The 20,670-nt window shown below is 31.9% G+C and overlaps 1 protein-coding gene across 1 annotated transcript; it reads left to right on the forward strand.

The window, feature by feature from the left end:
* Positions 1-1,114: 1,114 nt before the first annotated feature.
* Positions 1,115-15,800, forward strand: LOC100248276 (histone deacetylase 9). The gene is made up of 14 exons (XM_010653414.3): positions 1,115-1,287; positions 1,536-1,648; positions 1,741-1,858; positions 3,147-3,221; positions 3,287-3,506; positions 4,085-4,148; positions 6,943-7,035; positions 7,147-7,255; positions 7,463-7,512; positions 7,615-7,705; positions 11,388-11,458; positions 11,730-11,828; positions 15,433-15,499; positions 15,591-15,800. The coding sequence occupies exons 1-14, from the start codon at positions 1,251-1,253 to the stop codon at positions 15,674-15,676; spliced, it is 1,293 nt and encodes a 430-aa protein (XP_010651716.1). The 5' UTR covers positions 1,115-1,250; the 3' UTR covers positions 15,677-15,800.
* The last annotated feature ends 4,870 nt before the right edge of the window (positions 15,801-20,670 follow it).

A 20,670-nucleotide genomic window follows, 5' to 3' on the forward strand; every position in this document is an offset into this window, starting at 1 on the left:
CACTATGTCTAACAAAGTTTGATATCTTCTTTCTACCTTTCCATTTTGTAATGGAGACCTTGGTGCACATAACTAGGAAATAATCTCATACTTCAATGGAGACTAAGGGTCTCCAACGGGCGGGCCGGGCCGGGCCGTAAATAGGAGGCCCGCGGCCCGGGCTCAAATGCTAGGCCCACGGCCCGGCCTATGAGCCCGCGGGCTAGCGGGCTGGCGGGCTAGGGGGCGGGCTGGGCGGGCCGGGCCGGGCCGCGGGCTTTTTTAAATAAGCCAAAATGACTTTTAAATAAAGGAAGGAAGAGGGGGGGATTCGAACCCCTCCCCTCAAGCTTAAATTTCAAGGCTCTAACCAACTGAGCTACATTTCTTTTGTGCTTATTAAATGAATTAGTTATATATATATAAAAATATAGTATATTATTTTTTAAAAAAAAATTAAAGGCGGGCCTACGGGCCGGGCCTAAATTTAGGCCCGCGGCCCGGCCCGCCCATAAACGGGCTTGGGCCGGGCCGGGCCTAAAGCGGGCCGCGGGCTTTTTGGAGACCCCTAATGGAGACCCTTGAATTTTTTCTAATAGATCTTTCATGTAAGTCCAATGTTTAATATGTGATTGAATTTATTTTGGATTATTAGAAATGGCAAAAATTCTCATAAGGCTAATCTAAACCATATAATTCAATTATGATGACAAAAAAAATATATAATGATTGATTTAATTGAATTAATTAGATACAAAGATAAAAATTATTAATTTAAGATATTTCAATATATTTTAAGTATTAAAAATATTAGAATCACTTTTAAACATAATCTTAATAACTAAAATTAAATCATTAAATTATATTAAGTTATTAAGTTGATTTATCAAATATTTTGACTACTTTTTATTTACAAAAAAATATTGAAAGGAGATAACTCCCTAGGCATATTTGACTTAATTTAGAAAATTATTATATTTTTCCCTGAACAAGAAAAATTATTTTTTTTCATTATTTTTTTTGTAGCCATTTTCCTCAAAACACTTTCAAAAATAATTTTTGTGCATTTAATGTTATATTTATAATATTTTAAAATATGTTGCTAGGGAATATTCCTCATTTCAGTTGAGAATGGCATAGGCGTAATTACATTAAAATGAGGGGCACACAGAGCTATTCCTGATATTCATCTTCCTTTCTACTAGGGAGGAAGCAGAGATGGTCAAAGCTCAGTGACCATACATCTTCTTCCTCCACCGTTCGTCGCTAAAATGCGCTCTAAGGACAGGATCTCCTACTTCTACGACGGTCCTATTCGATTTCTTTCTTTCTGTTACGAATAGTTCAAATTCGCTACTTCCCCTCTGTTTGGTTCCCCAGAGACCGGACGAAGACAAAAAAAAAAGAAAAAAAAAAGTTTTAAGTCAATTCGTTATTCAGGATTAGTTTTTTGAACGAAGAAGATTCAAGATTTCAAAATTTTGAACTCTTTTTTGGAAATGAAACAGAGCTTCTGGAATATTTCAGGGTTTAAGAGTTTTAATTGGGTGTTGCAGGTGATGTGGGAAGTGTGTACTTTGGGCCCAACCATCCAATGAAGCCGCATCGGCTTTGTATGACTCACCATCTCGTACTCTCTTACGAACTTCACAAGAAGATGGAAATCTATGTTGGTTATTGCAAATTGGATTTTTCCCTGATTTGTTTGTACATTGAATGGTCTATTTTATTTTTTGATTATTTTTGTTGCGGAAAATGCAGAGGCCTCACAAGGCGTATCCAGTTGAGCTTGCCCAGTTTCATTCTGCAGACTATGTGGAGTTTCTGCATCGGATAACCCCTGACACACAACATTTATTCTTGAATGAATTAGCAAAATGTATGACTTGTTATATTCAGTGAATCTGTGTCCTTTCTTATGCATTTGGTGTTCTTGTTGGTATGAAAGGTGAAAATATTTCTACGCATACATTGCCTTTCTTAACATATCTTAAGAGACCGTTTGGGGAGTGATTAAAAAAAGTGTTTTTGTAGTGTTTTGTGTAATGCATTATATAACAAACAAGTGATTTTTGGAAGAATAATCTATCATGATTGTTTAGCAAATGATTCTCCATATTTTAAAAGTGAATTTAAAAAAATTATAAAACACCTAGAGTGCGTTTGGCAGTTGTTCTAGGAAGTGTTTATAGCTTTTCTAACACTTGAAAATTTTTATCTTTAAGTGTTAAAAAGATTAGAAATATTTCGTTGAATCACTACCAAACCCACTCTTAATTTTTGTAAGAAAATGCTTCCAAGCATAAAGAAACATTTTTAGCCCCTTTCAACAACACTTCAAGTCTAGGAATCACTTCAAGTGATTCTCCACATTTTAAAAGTGATTTTCAAAATTTTATTGAATACCCAATTTTTGTAAGAATGCGCTTCCAAGCATAAGGAAGTGTTTTTAACCACTTTCAAAATCACTCCCAAATGGGCTCTTTATTATTTTGTCTTGAGTTTAAATTTTTTAAGAAAGATTTACAGGATGCTAGGTTTTAGTTGTTCATCTTATTAGAGTTTGAGTTTTAATAGCGAGCTCTTTTGAAATGTGTTGTTTGCGGTTTCTGCCATGACTTTGTACTGAATTGTTTATAGTTTCTGATCATGGCCTTAAATGTGTCAACTATTGTGTGAATTTTAGAATGAACTAAATTTAGTATGTTACAACCATGCAATTTTCCAGAAAGATTGATAGGATTTTGGCATTTGTTTGCAACTAGAAAGGAAGTTCTATAGTTTGTGTTGTTAGGGACTTGGGATTACCTTGTACTTGGGATCACCCGGTCTTGTGATTTTACACAAGTCTATGTGTGCAGTAAAATTGAGGATAATCAGTTGCTGGGCAGGTTGTTAAAATTGAGCAAGTATGTTAGATGCTTGAAGTCTATATAGTGTTTCAACCATGCAATTTTCATCCATGTTTCTACTTTGAGTTTCTCTACGTTAATTCTCACTATCACCTTCTCTCTATTGTCAAGTGATAGATTTTGATTTCAATTTTAGTTTCTCATGTGCATGGAAACCCTTTAGTCTAACTATGAAATTAATCAAATCCCATAGACTTCTAATTAACTTTTTTAGATTTATTAGTGTCAAGTTTCATTTTTCCTTTCTTTCCCCAGATAATCTTGGAGAAGATTGCCCTGTCTTCGAAAATTTATTTGAGTTTTGTCAAATTTATGCTGGTGGAACAATAGGTAAGTTCCCTTATTATTGCCATTATGCATGTTTTGTCATCTTAACTGTCGTGGTTTGCAAGCAGATGCTGCACGCAGATTAAACAATCAGCTTTGTGACATTGCTATAAATTGGGCTGGTGGATTGCACCATGCAAAGAAGTGTGAGGCATCTGGATTTTGTTACATCAACGACTTGGTTTTGGGGATTTTGGAGCTTCTAAAACATCATGCACGTGTCCTTTATATTGATATAGATGTGCATCATGGTGATGGTGTAGAAGAAGCCTTTTATTTCACAGACAGGTGGTGAAACCTTCCTATTTTGTTTTTAATTCTGACCATGAAAGGATGGTAAAGCCATTGAAGACATTAAATTTAATTTATAAGTTCAATATTAACATTATGTTGCTCACTGCTACATTTATCAAATGTTCAGGTTGCTTTAAAATTATAGATGCAACTACGGGTGGTTAGTTTTTAAAATGTGTTGATATAATCATATAAACATCTGTTAAGTTCATTGCATATGTTGGACAGTCAATCTTTGTGACTATTGCATCTATGTTTCAGAACACAGAATGAACTTGTGAAACAGAGAATGTGCTGTATCCATGTATGAAAAGTTTCTTGTTCATCAGACATTGTTATTTTACATGTAAAACCACTATTTGCTCTTGTTGTATTCTTATCATTTTCTGGTTGTGTGTGATCCATAGTGAAATAATGGTTCCATATTGCTAACTATGTCTGACATCAAGTATTAGGGACTAGTACTTTCTCTATGAAATTGACCCACTGAAAAAGATGCATGCAGAGTTAGATTTATAGAGATTACATATTTTTTGCAACTCATTTTAAATTGGTCTATTTCAACACAACAGGGTGATGACTGTTAGTTTTCACAAGTACGGGGATATGTTCTTTCCTGGAACAGGTGATGTTAAGGTATTTCTCTAACACGTTGCTGTTTATTTTTAGTTTTTCCATCAGTAACTTTACATGGGTTAATTTCTGCAAGGGTTCATCTCATATACCCAATCAATTAGTTTTGAGCAGCCTTTATCTTAGCCTCAGTTGTTTGCTCCTGTTCAACTTATAATCCTTTGTTCTTTTTGGGGAGCATATGTTCTGTAAACTATAAGTAATTTTGATTTTTCAATCTTATCAGTTATGAGCTCAAAGATCAGTACATTGTACCCTATCTTGATGTTTACTATCCCATTTATTGGTTATTTCAAAGTTGGGAATCTATGCTGTCTTGAATCCAATCCTTCTCCTTATATGTCTTGGTTTAAAAACTTTCAGCAGTAATTAGTGGTAACTTAACAACAAAATAAAGTTTTATAAAGTGTAAAATTTGTATGGAAGGATGGAATTTATGCCAGTATGTAACTAATAGAGATTTAACTTTTGAAACTTGTATCATTTTTTCAAATTAAAAAACTTATGTTGTTCTTCTGACAGCTCTAAACAAGAAGAACAAGGCAATGAAACTGAGAAAGCTGTTACTTTTCTGGAAACCATTTGTGTTTTCTCATGACTACCTGAGTACTCATTAGAGCTTTTACTCTTAAAACTTAAGGCAGAGCTGGGATTGACATGAGGGGATAGGGATGACTATGTTCCTGGGAGTGAACTCCAGGCAAATATGAAGTCTTGGACATCCGTTGCATAATCTGTGTCAAGGCTTGCAAGCTCAAATGTGACCTTGACCAACCAATCTGAATCTAGTTGAAGCCTTGCCAAGTGACTGGCAGAGATTTGGGCTTCAATGTATCCAGCACCGAATAGTCAATTCATGAAAAACCTTTATCCAGCTTTTAATTAGTTTAGCATATGTGTATGCTTTTTTTGAATCAGCAACAAACTATTCATTGATATGAATTTTACGTGCAAGGATGAGAAATCCCTCCAAAAATACAATGGATGATTAAAAAAAGAGGAAATACCTAACAAGAGCAACAATATCGCTATAACAATCAAGGAGGAAACAAGAACATGTACAAAATGTAACATGTTTAATTAGTTTACCATATTTCGAAGAGAAAACAAAGAGAAAGCATCTTCTTATATGCAATGCAACTCTCCTTTTCTTGCGGCTTTGGGGTAATCATATGAGAGATAAGGCATTATGTGTGTGTGCACAAACAGGTAAATTTGGAGAAAATCCCATTGTAAATTCTTATTTTTCTTAAATATTCTGTAACTATAGAAAGTTATAAAAAGTAAATGCATAATATAAAAAAAAGAAATATTATGAAGAAATCTATTTTACAAGTTATCCATATGTTGACCATTTATATTTTATTAGGAAAACTGATCTTCTTAAACTTTGAAATTCCTACTGGCAAGTTTTGGAAATATTATTAAAGATAAATACATCAAGTGGTGAGTTTTGACAAACTTCTACACTGTCATGCTGAAACTACCTGTAGCCTTTGTTGTCTTTTGAGAACAGGCTTTAACTTTTGGTTTACAAAGCATTTCAATGAGTACAACTGAGGAAGAAAACTATGGATACAAACAAGGAAGAATCACTAGATATAAGCACAAAAATATCAATGGCAAAGCCATGTATCTTGGAGGGTTATGAGATGCTGCTTGACCTGAGAAAGCTTTGATGGTGCCTACTGTATATTTTTTTCTTCTGGATTGTAGCCAAACAAACAATCTAATGAATATTGAAATGAAAACCTTGTTGTTTATTGGGAACTTGATTACCTGAAATATTCTTCACTCAACTTCTTCCTTGTGAAAATTTAAAACAAGTTACTCATGCTGAAAGCTCCTTAGAATTATGTACGTCAATGTGGTTTGCTCTCTTTCAATAGGAACTAAAACCACTGCAATGCATTTATGCAAGGAGGCATATATCTTATCATCCTTCCACTGTTTTTCATATTAAGTTTGCAAACTGACTGATGTAAGGGAACATGAGTTAATCTTAAAATGCTTGCATAACTTTTCCCCAATTCATGTTTGCAATATTGTTATGATTATTTTTTTTTTGCCTACAAAAACCTCACCGATTTGCCTAATCAACTTGTGCATGTCCACCTGGTTCAGTTTGCTACAAAGTATATTGTTTCTCGTCACTTTTCTCTGAGAGCCTTAAATCTATTGAATCAATACTAGGATGTGTTTAATGTAAAAACCTGTCATTTAAACCATCTTTGTGACACTAATTAAATTTTCATCGTATTAATTTTTTGATCCTCGTCTTTTCCATTGCAATTCCTGCTAAGCTAATATAAAGCATCAATTTTCTTGCACTTTTAGATTAGAAATATTATAGAGTTGGAAACTTATTGGAGCTCTTTTCCTTTAACCAAATACGTATTCAAAATGCTTTGTCTATTATTTTTCACAGATGTTGAATTTCTAGGATCTTGAGGGCATGAAAATAATTGCTGTATGAAAAAAATTACCCTTTTTTGGCCTTGTAATCCAGCTATATTGGTGTGCTTCCCTAATTCACATTGCATGGTTGGAAGTTCAAGTAACATAGTATGTTGGGCAGGCAGTGGGGTATTGGTTTAGGTGTGGGGTTTGGTCTGGTCCGGACTGGTTTCATTTGGTTTCGTTTTAAGGGGTAGTGTTTTATATATGTGTTTGTTCTGTGCTCTTAATGTGCATCAATTTTTTTATTCTTGTGTTTGGAAATCTACTTATAATTAGTTCCAAGTCTTGTTCCAATCCTAACTTGGAGGGATATTTGTCGATATGATATATTTTGAAGGAAATAGGAGAAAGAGAGGGAAAATTTTATGCCATAAATGTCCCACTCAAGGATGGAATAGATGACACTAGCTTTACTCGACTGTTCAAAACAGTAAGTTGTGGTAACCAACCTAAGTTCATGATTGATGTGATTTATTTATTTATTTTTATGATTAAATTGTGTCGAGTCTAAATTTTTTGCTTGCAAATATCCATTGTGTAGATTATTGCCAAGGTTGTTGAAATATATCAGCCAGGTGTGATAGTTCTTCAATGTGGGGCAGATTCTCTTGCTGGGGACCGCTTGGGTTGTTTCAACCTCTCCATTGATGGTGCAAATCTCCTTGTAATTGAAAATTTTTCCTTTTTTGTCTGTGGCTACAATTGGAATGCTCTTTATGTTTTCTTAAAACATTTTCAAATATACACCATTCTATTTCTCATTCCTTTGTTGGACATATCCAATTGGGTTGAGTTAGTAATGATTGGCCTTTGATTATAATGTTTGCTTGCTGGCGCCATTGCAATGCTTCTTACAGGGCATGCTGAATGTGTCAGAATTGTGAAGAAATTCAATTTGCCCTTACTGGTACACTTGTAATTTAAACTAATTTTACATTGTTATTCATTATCTTCATACAATGGGTATGATAAAGCTTTTTTCCCCATTTCCCACCTTTTTTTACTGCAGGTTACTGGAGGTGGGGGATATACAAAAGAGAATGTTGCTCGATGTTGGACTGTTGAAACAGGGGTGCTTTTAGATACTGAACTTCCCAATGGTATGTAAAGATGAATTTGTTTCCTTCTATTGCCTGCTAGTTTTATATAATACACAGGTTAATGTGAATGATTCTTCTGAAACTTTGTGCAATAGTTAGTGCTATGATAACAAAGTTACAAGGTTTAAAGTATCGGCCAAGTCCGGTACAACTTGGCTAAGTCATATACACTTCAGTAAGGTCCCGACAAGTCTGATACCTGATACATGTTTTTGCACTAACTTGGTGGAAAATTGGTAAAACCTGTTTAACTTGGTCGGGTTCTTGAGAAGCCTAGGTTGTAAAGTCTAGTTCACCAAAACTACTTCAAGTTAACTCAGATCCATGGCTTCAAACCCCTGAAACAATATAAGCTTCTTTGTTGTTATTGGATTGAACGACGGTGAGTGGTAGCATTAGGATTGGCTAGGCATCACCGTAAAAGATTGTAATGTTGACCCTCTTCTTCAATCTTCCTTGCTTACTTGCCAATTGCATCGGTGCCTTGGTTAAACGGCAATGTCTTTCTTTGTTGACAATCTATGACAAGTCCAATCATGTGGGTGGGTGGTTGGGACGATGGGTGATGTGGTGCTGCAACAATCCCTCTACATATGCTCTGTTTTTTGTTCAGAATTTAGGAATTAGGAATGTTGATGGATTTAGGAAATTTTAATATATTCCTTCTATGAAATTAAGTAAATGGTTTATGAAATTAAGTAAAACTTTAAATGATGATGTATTCCTAATATTTTTTATAGTGGTATTCCTAATATATGGTAATTTATCCATAAAATTAATTGTATAGGATATTCATAAGAAATTGAAAACATAACAAATTGATGTAATTGTTACAAGTATTAAGTATGGATATATAATAATTTTAAAATAGACATGGATTTAATCACCAATAATAAATTAATAAATTTAATTATATAAATATAACAAAATAAATATATTATTTAATACCATAATACTTAATTATAGTATTTTAAAATATTTTCAGTATATTTGTATATATAGTTAAATATTTAATAGTTATTAGTTATTTAATGGTTTAAAATTATATACTAATGTAACTATAAATATTAAATGAAAGAAGATTATTTGATTAATTCTTGAGTTTATCTAATTGTGTTTATGTTTTTTTTTTGTGCAATTGTAATAAATTTGAAATACTTTTTAGTTTTTAATTAGTATATTTTGTGTATCAGCTGATACTGATATGAGATGTCGAAACGAATGTGTCTCAGGATTTCCCAAATCAGTGAACAATACTGTGATTTTGAACCATGATAATTTAGGCTTTCTAAACCAAGGATTAAAGTATAGGTGATTATATTGTTTTCCTTTTAGGATGCAGATAGGGATATGTCATAATTGGTGAAGAATATTTTTTTTTTCCAATGTTATTTTCATTGTTTTTAAAAGTTTCAGTTCTGAATAAATTCAAAGTTGGTGTTGATAGCTTCTTAGAATGAAGATTTAAGCACCTCCCAATCTCACTCTCTAGCTCCCTCCCTCTTCTCTATTGGGTGAAATTCACAGGCTTCCTAGTTTTAAGAAAAGCATGGTTTTTAAAATCGGGCCGAATCGGCCGGTCCTATTGGTCCAACCGTTGACTGGTGGCCTTTTTGGTCTGGTCCTCTCTTTTGAGCCAGACATCCATTGAACTGTTTGCGAACCGCCTGAGCCAACTATTGAACCAGAAAACCAGATGAATCAGGCGGTTCTCTATCCAAAGCCCACCCCCTTTGCTACCTTATTTTTGCGAAAAGGTGGCCCAAAGTGAAAGCCCAATATCACGGCCCACCAACCCAAAGTGTAGGCCCAACCTCACAACCCACTAGCCAATTGTCAACTTGTTGTTGAATGAGGCTTTTAAAGCCCTTTTTATCTCCCTCCATTTTTGATGTGGGACAATTGAATGAATATTTTAAAGAAAAATTACATTCATAACTACATGAGGAGAGCTTGAACCCCAAACCCCAGGTTAAAGCAAAGCTGGTGGCACCACTCTACTATGCCCCCTTTGCTATTAACATTGATAAAAAAAAAACAAATAAATTGCATATGTTATTTCAAAAAAATAATATAAATAATATATATATATATATATAAATTTTCTTCCATTTTCAATATATTTTTATATTTAAATATTATACATGGTTTATTTAAAAAAATTTAAAATATTAATACATTTATATAAAAGACGAAAAAATAAATATCATTGATTTTAAATTTTTTAAAATTATTTTAAATTTTAATAAAATATAAATTATATATTTATAATCTCACCGATTTGACCGTGGTTCAACCATCGGTCCAACCCCGTTAAACTGTGAACCAGTAACTTTTCCAGTTCAATGAGTGGTCCGGTTTTTAAAACATTGAAGAAAAGTAAAAGAACATGTGGATCAATTTGGCCAGCTTGGAGATGTGTGTTCCTTTTTTCTTTCTGAATCTCACTGGCTTCTGCTTGATTTTCTTACCTTACCCAACCTTTTCCTTTCTCTGTTAAGGAAAAATATTTAAGTGCATTTTCTATACCTTAGGATTAATGTAGTATGAGTATTATTTTCCCTCTTCTTGAGATAGTTTATATTTGACTTGGTCAGATTTGATAGGTTGGGTGTTAGTTTTCTTGGTTAATCTTGTAATATCCCTAAATTCACAGGGCTCTATTATGCACTTAAGTATCCAGTTTATCTGTAAAGCACTCATGTTGACATGGCATTGATAGTGTTAAACTGCCCTGCTCAGATTTTGATGCATTTTTATCACTTTTCTGGCTGGTGGTAACCAGTAAGCTATGCTCTTGATTTTGTTGGGGGAATTCCATGTTCGTGTGAGGAAGAATCTTGGTAGAGTCAGAGAGTTGCCTTTCTATTTTTAAACTGTCAGCTGTATTTTGCCGTGGTACATGCTCCAGTTGCTTCTGGGACTCTCTCATCCTTAAAGGTTTTATTACAGTAGAAATGTTGCCTTAGAAAAGAACATGATACCATCTCACTTAGTAATAGCGTGAATGGCTACTTTATCTCAATAGAAACTCTGTTACATGCCGAAGAAGCTGGAAAACCTTGTGAGTTTCTGGGGTATCCAAGATAAAAATTAAAAAGGTTGGAATTTGTGGAGAGATGTTCACACCAATTTCTTGGGGCATTTGGAAGGAAGAAACTAATAAGTTTTGAGTCCTTGAATTGCTGTTACCTGTTGGAGTGTGTTCCAAGTCATATGAATGATAACTACTTCGTGTTCTTCTTCTTGTGATTTTTTTTTTTTTTTTAAAGAATAATTCTATTTAGGAGGTCTACCTTTCTACAAATAGAGGCCAGTTGTCCACCAAAAAAGGCCAACACGTGGGCATTGCCTTGCTTTATATTTTTGATATATGGATTTCTTGCAAGTTGCTATTTCTCATCTTGTTTCTGCATCTAGTCTCACTCAGTTTTTGATCCGCCTAGTTGTCCATGCCTAGAATTTCAGTGATCTTCATTTTTGTTTATGTTCCTTCGGCATACTTTGGTTTGATTCTTTTTCCACATGCATAATGCTGATTGCTTTGTGAAACTTTCATTTTTGTTTGGCTTTAAGAAGTGATAGATTAGGATGGATTCATATGCCTAATTTTGTCCTTTGTTTCCTTAATAATTAAAAATAAGGTATTTTCTGGTTCCCAACAATATCCACTTTCTTGCAGAGATCCCAGAAAATGAATATATCAAATATTTTGGGCCGGAGCATTCATTGAAGATTCCAAATGGGCACATAGTACGTAATTTTTCCTAATTTTACAAGAATAATGCAAGATTAGCCATTCAAGGAATTGGTTTTCTTTTTTGTCCAATTTGATCACAAACTCTGCTGTATAATTATAGTACAGTCATGGTTTGGAGTCTGAATCAAAACTGCAACCACAACTGGTTAATTCGAGCAGTTATGGTTAAAGTCAAACATTTTCTTGATATAGATATATTGTGTCATAGAGATCATGAGATTACTGCCTTGTATTATCTCCTTTTCCTTGGTTGATTTTGAGCAGGAGAACTTAAATAGCAAATCATATCTTGGAACAATTAAGCAGCAAGTCTTGGAAAATCTCCGTTGCATCCAGCATGCACCAAGTGTACAGATGCAAGAGGTAAGTAGTTTTCGAACGTTTACCAATTGATCCAATCTTCAAATAAAACCACTTTATCCACAAAGCAAAGTCCTTCAAGATATTGTTACTCATGTTTACCTGCTAAGCAAAATGTCCTTGAAGTTCTTTGTTGACTAAATTTAAATCAGCAGCAGAATATCTGTGTTATTGACATGCCAACTGTCCGAGCTTCACATTGCTCGCATGGAAACACTTTGAACTTACTAATTGGTGGGCAAATTTGTTCCATGTGTTAAGCTATCAATTTAACCTAAAAGTTTAAGTTGTATATGGACCAACATGTATACCAGGGCCCAGGCTAACACCGGACTCATAAAAAAATACATGGAGAACTCAAACCCTGATGCCTTGTTGGGCTAGCAATTCAACCTAAAAACTTGAGTTATTAGGTAATGAACCAATTATGTATACTTGACTAACAACATGGACACTTCAAAACATGTGGAGTACTTATATTGAACACGTGCATGCATAGCTTTTCTAAAACAAAACAAAATAAAGTAAAAACAAATTTATATTTGACTGGTGAGAAATCTCAAACTCATTTTAGCCAATCTGTCATAATTTTGAAACTTCATTTTGCATATAATGTACAGAATTAAAAAAAAAGAAAAAAGAAAAGAAAAGAAAAGAAAAGAAATTAGGATATTTATCTGTATCCCCATGTCTTGAGATCATGGAACTAAGCATATGCACACTGCACCCAACACTTACCTGAGTCCATATAATATGGGTGGGTCATATTTGGTTGGCAGCATTGGCCCAAAAACCTAGTTCTCTAGTTCTAACATCCAATTAGGAGAGGCTCTATAATTTTCCTTGTATCCCCCATGTAAGAATCCTTTTTAATGCCTTTTGGTATCATATGTAACTGATGGAAGTTCCTTCTAAATTCCTAGTGCATTTGAAGGCTTAAATCTGTCCTTTAGAATGGAGTCATGCATTTATTGCTGATTCATGAATGATTATCATCCCTCGAAATTGTAAAACTGGTCCAGTTTATGATGCAATACTCATTCAAATACTATGACAAGTAAAATATACTTTTCTTGGTGCAGTGTTAAACACAATGAGATGGCTACAGATTCATGGTGTTAGGAATTTGAGGCTAATCCAACCTATGGTAATCACCCTAGAGGGGGGGTGAATAGGGTGATGGTCTCTTTTCGCAAATTTAAACAAGTGAATGCAAGAGACAATTATATGCAAGTATATAATAATCAATATATAGACAATTGTATATAAATTAAAGAGTAGGGAAGAGAGAATGCAAACACAAGAGTTTATAGTGGTTCGGCGCAACCTGGCCTACATCCACTCTCCTCTAGCTTCAATCCTGAGCTTGAGGTTCCACTAATCCAAGGCTTCCAAACCAAGCCTTCAAACAATACAATTGGATTATGGTTCCAATTCACCCTCTTGGACTTTTGGCTCCAAACACCCTTTACACTTCTCAAGAGATATCCCACACTTGAGAAACTTCCTCTCAAATATTTACAAATGAATGATCTCTCAAAAATCCTAGCACAAGAACTTTAAGCTCAAATGATACAAGAAAAACTAAGATTGAATGGTGCACTAAAAAATACTCTTCCAAGGCTCAAATATAATCAAGAAAGATTTGGGAAGGTTAAGCTCTTGAAACAATGAAGATTGAAGCCTTTTTATAGAAGAAAAAAGTCAAACTAGCCGTTGGGGGTTCGACCGGTCGAGCTAGGGGTCGACCGGTTGACTAGCCGTTAGTATTTAATGCTTGGCAGATGACCGTTGGGCCTCAATCGGACCTCAACCAGACCTCGACCAGACCTCAACCGGTTGAGGTTCAACCTTGATCAGGAAGAGAAGACCATTGGGAGAGAAACTTTTTGGCCTTCCTCAACCGGTCCTTGACCGGACGAGCACAACCGGTCCTTGACTGGACGAGCACAATCGGTCGACTGGTTGAATCGGTTGAGCCATTTTTTGGCTCAACACCCAACCTTTTTCAACTTAAAACCTTTTAACACAAGTTTGAAAAACATTTAATACAAGATTTTAGTTGAAAACATGAAATCATCCAATTCTTAAGATATTTAAAACAATATTACTCTTGGATGATTTTGGTGCATAAATAAAGAATGAAATGCATGAAAGTCCTAGTGCACCAACAACCTTACAAAGAGCTCTTATGAAGTTTTGGTCTTGAAAAACTCTTCTCTTTGAGGTGGTCTTTTTCTTCATGATTTCTCCTTGGCTTGATTTGTCTTTGTGATTGCCACTTTGGAAATCGTCTTGCCTAATCACACTTGAAATATGATCATTAGTTTTAAACCTTGTTTTGTTATCATCAAAATCAAGATTAACCAAACCTTGGTTTCACACATGGCATGTCCAAAAACTCAAAACTTCCTAACTAGATGGCTTAGACAATCATCAGGCTTTTGGTACATCCTAATTGATGATGTATTATTTTTTTTCCTTTTAGCCTATTACTCTAGGATAGCCCTTTAAGTAGTTGCATTCAATCAAATGATGGTAAGGTAGGGCACTGGCTTTTGGATTTATGGAGGAGCAGGTGAAACTGGAGTTCATGGATCAATTACACATTTGGAAAGCCTATGGATTTATGTGGTTTTGATCTGGAGTAAGAAAACCTGCTGTAAAATTTTAGATTGCAAGGAAAATTGCGCTTTGGTGTTGAGGGCACCAGGCTTGTGATCAAAAGGGTAGGGTTTAGGTTGAATATTAAGATCAAAGCATTGTTTGGTTGTGTATGAAAAATAGATGCAGATAAGAAGGGAAGAAGAATGTGAGATGGATGCTGTATTGGAATCTTGCAAAGCCTTCCAGAGTCTCTGATAGAGTAGATGATCTCTCTTAGGCCCCTTAATGTCCCACATTGAGGTGAAACCATTTTGACTAGAAAATGTGCAAGAAATGTGTATTCATTAACTACAAAATGTGCATGGAATGTTTATTCATTGAATTATTAATGTCTCTACAACTTCTGCTTTTACATAGAAGGCAAAGTTACCCAATGGTCCAAATCCATAACTCACAAATAGAGACTTTCATAGTAAGAGCCTCTGCCTAACATAACATTCTAAACTCAAAGTAAGACAAGAAATAACTAAATAAAATTCTTTTAATAGGGCTTACACAGAAGGAAAAAAAAAAAATTTCTGTTAACCTTTTTATAGGCCCTGTTGCCAAATCTTACTCAAATTTAGGAGCTCTGGAAGAGCATTATATTGATCTTTTGATAACCCAATTAGACTGAACTAATTAGCTCCAATACAAATAAGAAGTGATAAAATCCATACCTTACAGCTACTAACATCAATACAAGACACCCCCAATCTGTACAAGTCATTATGTCTTGAACACAAAAATTTTAGATCTCTCTAAATATAAGGAGGCTGGAACCAAGTAGGTTTATGCATACTGCAGCCCATTCATGTGATATTTTTGGTGTGTCTCAATGGTCCAATTAGGCAGACCCCTGAGCTCCCATGGATTTCGCAAATTTTTTCTTGTGGCCTATTCTAGCTGTGAGATTGAACGCCTGATGCTATTGGATTGAGAACAATGTTTTTTGTTGCAGGTTCCACCAGACTTCTATATTCCTGATTTTGACGAAGATGAGCAGAATCCTGATGAACGAGTAGATCGTAAGTCCCAAAGAAAGATGTATTTTCACTCTTTGTGAATCCTATTTATAACTTGGGGGTAGTAATTCTCTTGTCTTACTGTTGATTTCAGAGCACACCAAGGACAAGCAAATCCAGAGAAATGATGAATATTATGAAGGTGATAACGACAATGATCACAATATGGATGATGTATAAAGTAAGCTAGGCAGTGTTTTTTTTTTTTTTTTTTTTTGACAGATTAGTTTTTAATTCAAAGGGAAAAAAATGTAATTAGACTCCAAATTTGACTGTAATGAACAGTGACAACTTTTGAAGTTCATCATCATCCCTTCCATGGAGAAATTTTAATTTAGAATATGTGTGATATCTTAGGTCTTTATGACACAAAGGTGTCTTAGTACTATTTGAGAAAAAGAAATGGAAAAAATATCCTACAGCCGTGCTAGAATATTTTGTATCCCTAAGTTCACATAAATTTGAGAGGAGAAATGTGAATTTTCTTAGAATTTGTAATATAGAATGAAAGGACTTGGATTTGGATTTGGATTTGAGATATGAGCTTCTTGGAAAATAATTTCCTGGAAGTTGGAATCATCAAACTCGCGTTCTTGCACCGGAATGAGAATGGAAAATTTTTTGTTTTTTTTTTTTTTGTTTTGGGTTATGTTTGGGTGTGGATATTAGAGTTTTTTTTTTTTTTTTTTTTTTTTTTTTTTTTTTTGAGAACAAATATGAAGGGTTTTTGAACTTTTTTGAAAATTGTTTTTTAAAACCATTTTTTATTTTCCAAAACAAAAAACTTAAAAAACTCATTTGACAACAAAAACTATTTTCTATTTTTTGTTCTTACCAATTAAAACAAGATGTTTTTAAAGAATATATTTTAGTTGTTTTCTGTTGTTTTTTGAGGACTGATTAAAAAAATAATAATATAAATATTTAGAATGATTAAAAATAAAATATTACATATAAAATTATTTTTAACACATTCAATAATATTAAAAATATTTTAAGTTTTTAAACAAATTTTTATTCTAGAAAACATCATAAAATAGCTTTTAAAAACTATTCTTAAACTATTTTTTAGAACTGTTTGGGAAATTGGTTACCAAACAGGTTGTTTGTTTGTTTATTTTTTAGAAGTAAATGAAAACACATGATTATTAATTGTTTTGAAAATAAATTTTTTGAATTGTCTTAGAAAGAGGATGTTTTTTTATAATATATTTTATTTTAATTTTTTTTTTTGAAAATAAAATGTAGTATGAAATAAAATTTGTTTTTAAAAAAGTGTTTGTAAATTTGAAACATATAAAATAAGTCAATAACATTTCAAATTTCGAAACAGGAATTTGTTAAAAAAAAACCAAAAACAAATCATAAAACTGTTTTTGAGAATTCAACAATTATTTTTTGAGAATTATTTTTGAAAACATTTCAAAAGAATAATCAAATGACAAGAATAAGTTCGAGTTCAATGAATTTTTCATTCTCATTCTCCCTTACAATGAATTTATAAAATGATTTTTTTCATTCCTTAAAGCATTCCAAATTGAATTTTTCCTTTGAAACAATATTTTCAAAGCAATTGGAAATAGTATTTGGACTTCTATAAAACTCTTTTTTTTTTTTAACCTTTACATGGAAATTGAAGTTAAAAATGAAATTACAAAAATTAACATTAATATAGTATAAATTTTTATTAAATATAAAATAACTTCTTATATAAGGTAAAATAGAGCCTTCATGAAAAGAAATATTTTCTTAACTTTCATATAAATTATAAATTTTTTTAATAAAATTAACTAAACAGATATAAAAACGTTTATTTTACCTAAAAAAGGAATTACGATTTTTGAAAGGCAAATCCAAATAAGGGCTTAGGCATATAAGAGTGGTTTTAAATAGAATTGCAACTAGAAAAGTTAAGTTGGATTTATGTTCAACTCCAATTAATAAACTTTAACATGAACTCTAACTTGATCTAACCTCTAATTTAATATGCTCAACTCCTCCCTATTTTTTTAAGCTTAGGCTAGATTCAAGTTAGCCTCAAAGTTAGAATTGAGTTGATCGGATTAGATCAACTATATTGGATTGTATAGGCCAAATTTGAGTTGGATTAGGTTGAATCATCTATAATGTGCTTTTTAAATTTTATTTTTGTACATTTATACCAAAATGTAAATAATAAATAACATAATATAATGAAATTTAACATTTTTTTTTAAAACTACTTGAGAAGACATAAATTGAATATATTATATATAGTAATATAAATTACAAATATTATAAAATATTAAATTGGTTCTGATTAAGCTTGAATTGCCCAAACCTTGGATCGAGCTTAACCTAAGTATTAAAAATAGAAAAAATTATACAAAATGGTGGTCAAGCTTTGATAAGAGGCATAAATTGTCACTTAAGGAATTCCTATCAAGGGTTAAACTTATCATACGATAATTTTGTCGTTTGAATGATGTTTTCTATATTACTCGTTAACGACCTTGTCATGATGAAAGAAACCATTAATCAACAGTGGATACCTCCTTTCCTATAAAATGATTTTCTATTTTAAATAATGAAACTCAATATCTAATAAAGTTTCTTCAATGTCCTCAATTTCTAACAATAAAGTAAAAGATAATTATCTTTATTAGAATTATTTTATTTATTTTCATGGACTTACAACAAATGTTAAAATTAACAAGAAATTTTTTTAATTAATTCGTATTTTTAACCCAATGTTGTTATAAAACAAATAAATGAGAAATGAAATAAAATTAAATGTATATAAGAGAATTGAGATAATCGGAGAAAGAACTTGAGATGACCTTTCTTACATGATATGATTTTTATATAAAGGATGAGAAACTTTTTTTATAGGCTTTACAGATGACTTCCATTTAATACTTATATCTAAGATGAGTAAATAGAAGCTCATAAATGAACTTCAATTCATTCATTTATCAATTTTAACGCAATGGTCATTCACCACCTCATTTACAATACCACCCCTTGTATGGCTATTATATTAAGAGAATATGTTTCATTAAAACTTTGGTAATAAAAAATCTTATGGGGAAAACGAAGTGAAGGAAAAAGAATACAATACTTTTATAATTTTTTAAGTTGCTCTCGTCTATTAAGACTATGTTGTTAAAAATCTCATCAATAAAACCCAACAAGACAAAATCAAAATGAAGAAAAAAAGAGTATAATATAGTAACATCCTTTCATTAATGTGTTCCCCCTCATGTTGTTATCCTTAAAGTAGTTTATCATGAAAGATCCTTGAGCTGATGTATCCAATATTTTGTATTAACTTATTGAATGCTAAGATTGACCATGACTTTGTGAATAAATTTTCTACACTATCACTTGAACATGTTTGTTAAACATTAATGTTACCACTCTTTTGGAGTTCATGTATATAGAAAAATTTTGGCGAAATGCGTTTGGTTTTATCTCCTTTACTATAGTCCTCATTTATCTATATAATGCATTCAATATCATCTTCATATAATATTGAGGTTATCTTTAATTGAGGATAGTCTATAAGATTCACGAATATATTAGACCATAAATCTTAGACATATTCATTGATGACTTGCTTCATGAATAATAAATATTTATGAATAAATTGACAATGTGACTACCATGATTTATTTGACGGATCTCCATAAAATAACTATGTCATCATAATTAAACATATACCTTATTTGTGATCTAACTTTATGTGGGTCTAAAAGTATTTGTATATCCAAGCAACTACAAGTTTGATGTTCTCGAATAAAATACTCACATTCGTAATTCTACAAAGATAACATAATATATGTTTAATACCATTCCAATATCTTTGGGTTGGAGCATAATTGTATCTTACTAAAAAATTGATAGAAAAAGCAACGTTTGGGTGTATACATTGATAAGATACATAAGTGTGTACCAATAACACTAAGATATAGTACTTCAAAACTAAGTAATTCTTCACCATTTTCACGATAGTGAAACCGTTTCTTTTTCACGTAGTGATCAGACAACCATAGAAGAATCTAAACGATGTACTTCATCCATATGAAAACACTTCAAAATTTTCTTAATTCATATTAATTGATATACAAAAACTCAATTTAGAAAATATTTAACCTACAAGCTAAGACAAAATTTTTGTTTTTCTTAAATATTTCATCTCAAAATCTTTTTCAAATAATTTATTGCTCTTATGAGCTCTTTAGGAGTCTCAACAAGATTTAAGTCATCAACATATACTTCAATAATTAAAAATCTAGTTTTTGACTTCTTAATGAAAATGCATCGATATATATAAGATTATTTACATACTCTTCTTTTAGTAGCTATTTGCTAAGGTGATTATAATATATACAAGGATTGTTGTAACTTGATTGAATACATGTTAAGAAGCTTTATATTATTAACTTTAAGTAATTTAAATCCTTTAAGGATTATATATATATATATATATATATATATATATATCATTATCTATAGATTCATATAAATATATCAAAACAACATTCATGAGATGCACATATAGTCATTTTAAGACTGTCAAACAAATTAAAAAAATGAGATGTGATTGTGTTTGATAAAAGAGTATATATGTTTCATCATAGTCAATACCAAGTCTCTATCAAAAACCTTGTGTTACTAATCACGCTCTATATTTCTTATGATCTCATTATTCTCATTGCACTTTCATACAAATATTCATTTGTAAACTGTAAATTTTTTTTTTATATTTATAGAATGGAGATAATTTGCAAAGTTTTTAATACAAATTTGAATTTGGAAAACTTTTCCCTAAATCAAACAAAGATAGTTTTTTTATAAATCTATTTTAATAAAATCAAATAAAGTAATAAATCATTTTTGGTAAATAAAAAAAAAACATTCAAGTATATCTAATAAAAAATTCATTTTTAAAAAATCATTTTTACTAATAAAATTGAATTTAATTTTTATGTTGTTGTAAATAAAATTGCAAAATCTTGTTTTCTATAAAAATCAATTTACTAAAAAAAATAATTTTTCTAAATAATTTGTAAAACTTACTTTTCTTAAGTAAAAATTAAATTAGAATATTTTGTAAATAAAATTATAAAAATTCATTCTTTTTCTAATAAAGGTAAATAAAAATCATTTTCTTGTAAATAAGATTATTTTAA

Source organism: Vitis vinifera, chromosome 6, assembly GCF_030704535.1.
Source record: "Vitis vinifera cultivar Pinot Noir 40024 chromosome 6, ASM3070453v1".
NCBI lineage: Eukaryota > Viridiplantae > Streptophyta > Magnoliopsida > Vitales > Vitaceae > Vitis > Vitis vinifera.

What these genes read in the sequence shown, in the direction of transcription:
- LOC100248276 (XM_010653414.3), top strand. Translation starts at nt 1,251, where the DNA reads ATGCGCTCTAAGGACAGGATCTCCTACTTCTACGACG. An exon ending in TTTCAACCTCTCCATTGATG is followed by an intron (nt 7,256 to 7,462) that starts GTGCAAATCTCC and finishes TGCTTCTTACAG; the next exon opens with GGCATGCTGAATGTGTCAGA. An exon ending in TCCTGATGAACGAGTAGATC is followed by an intron (nt 15,500 to 15,590) that starts GTAAGTCCCAAA and finishes TGTTGATTTCAG; the next exon opens with AGCACACCAAGGACAAGCAA.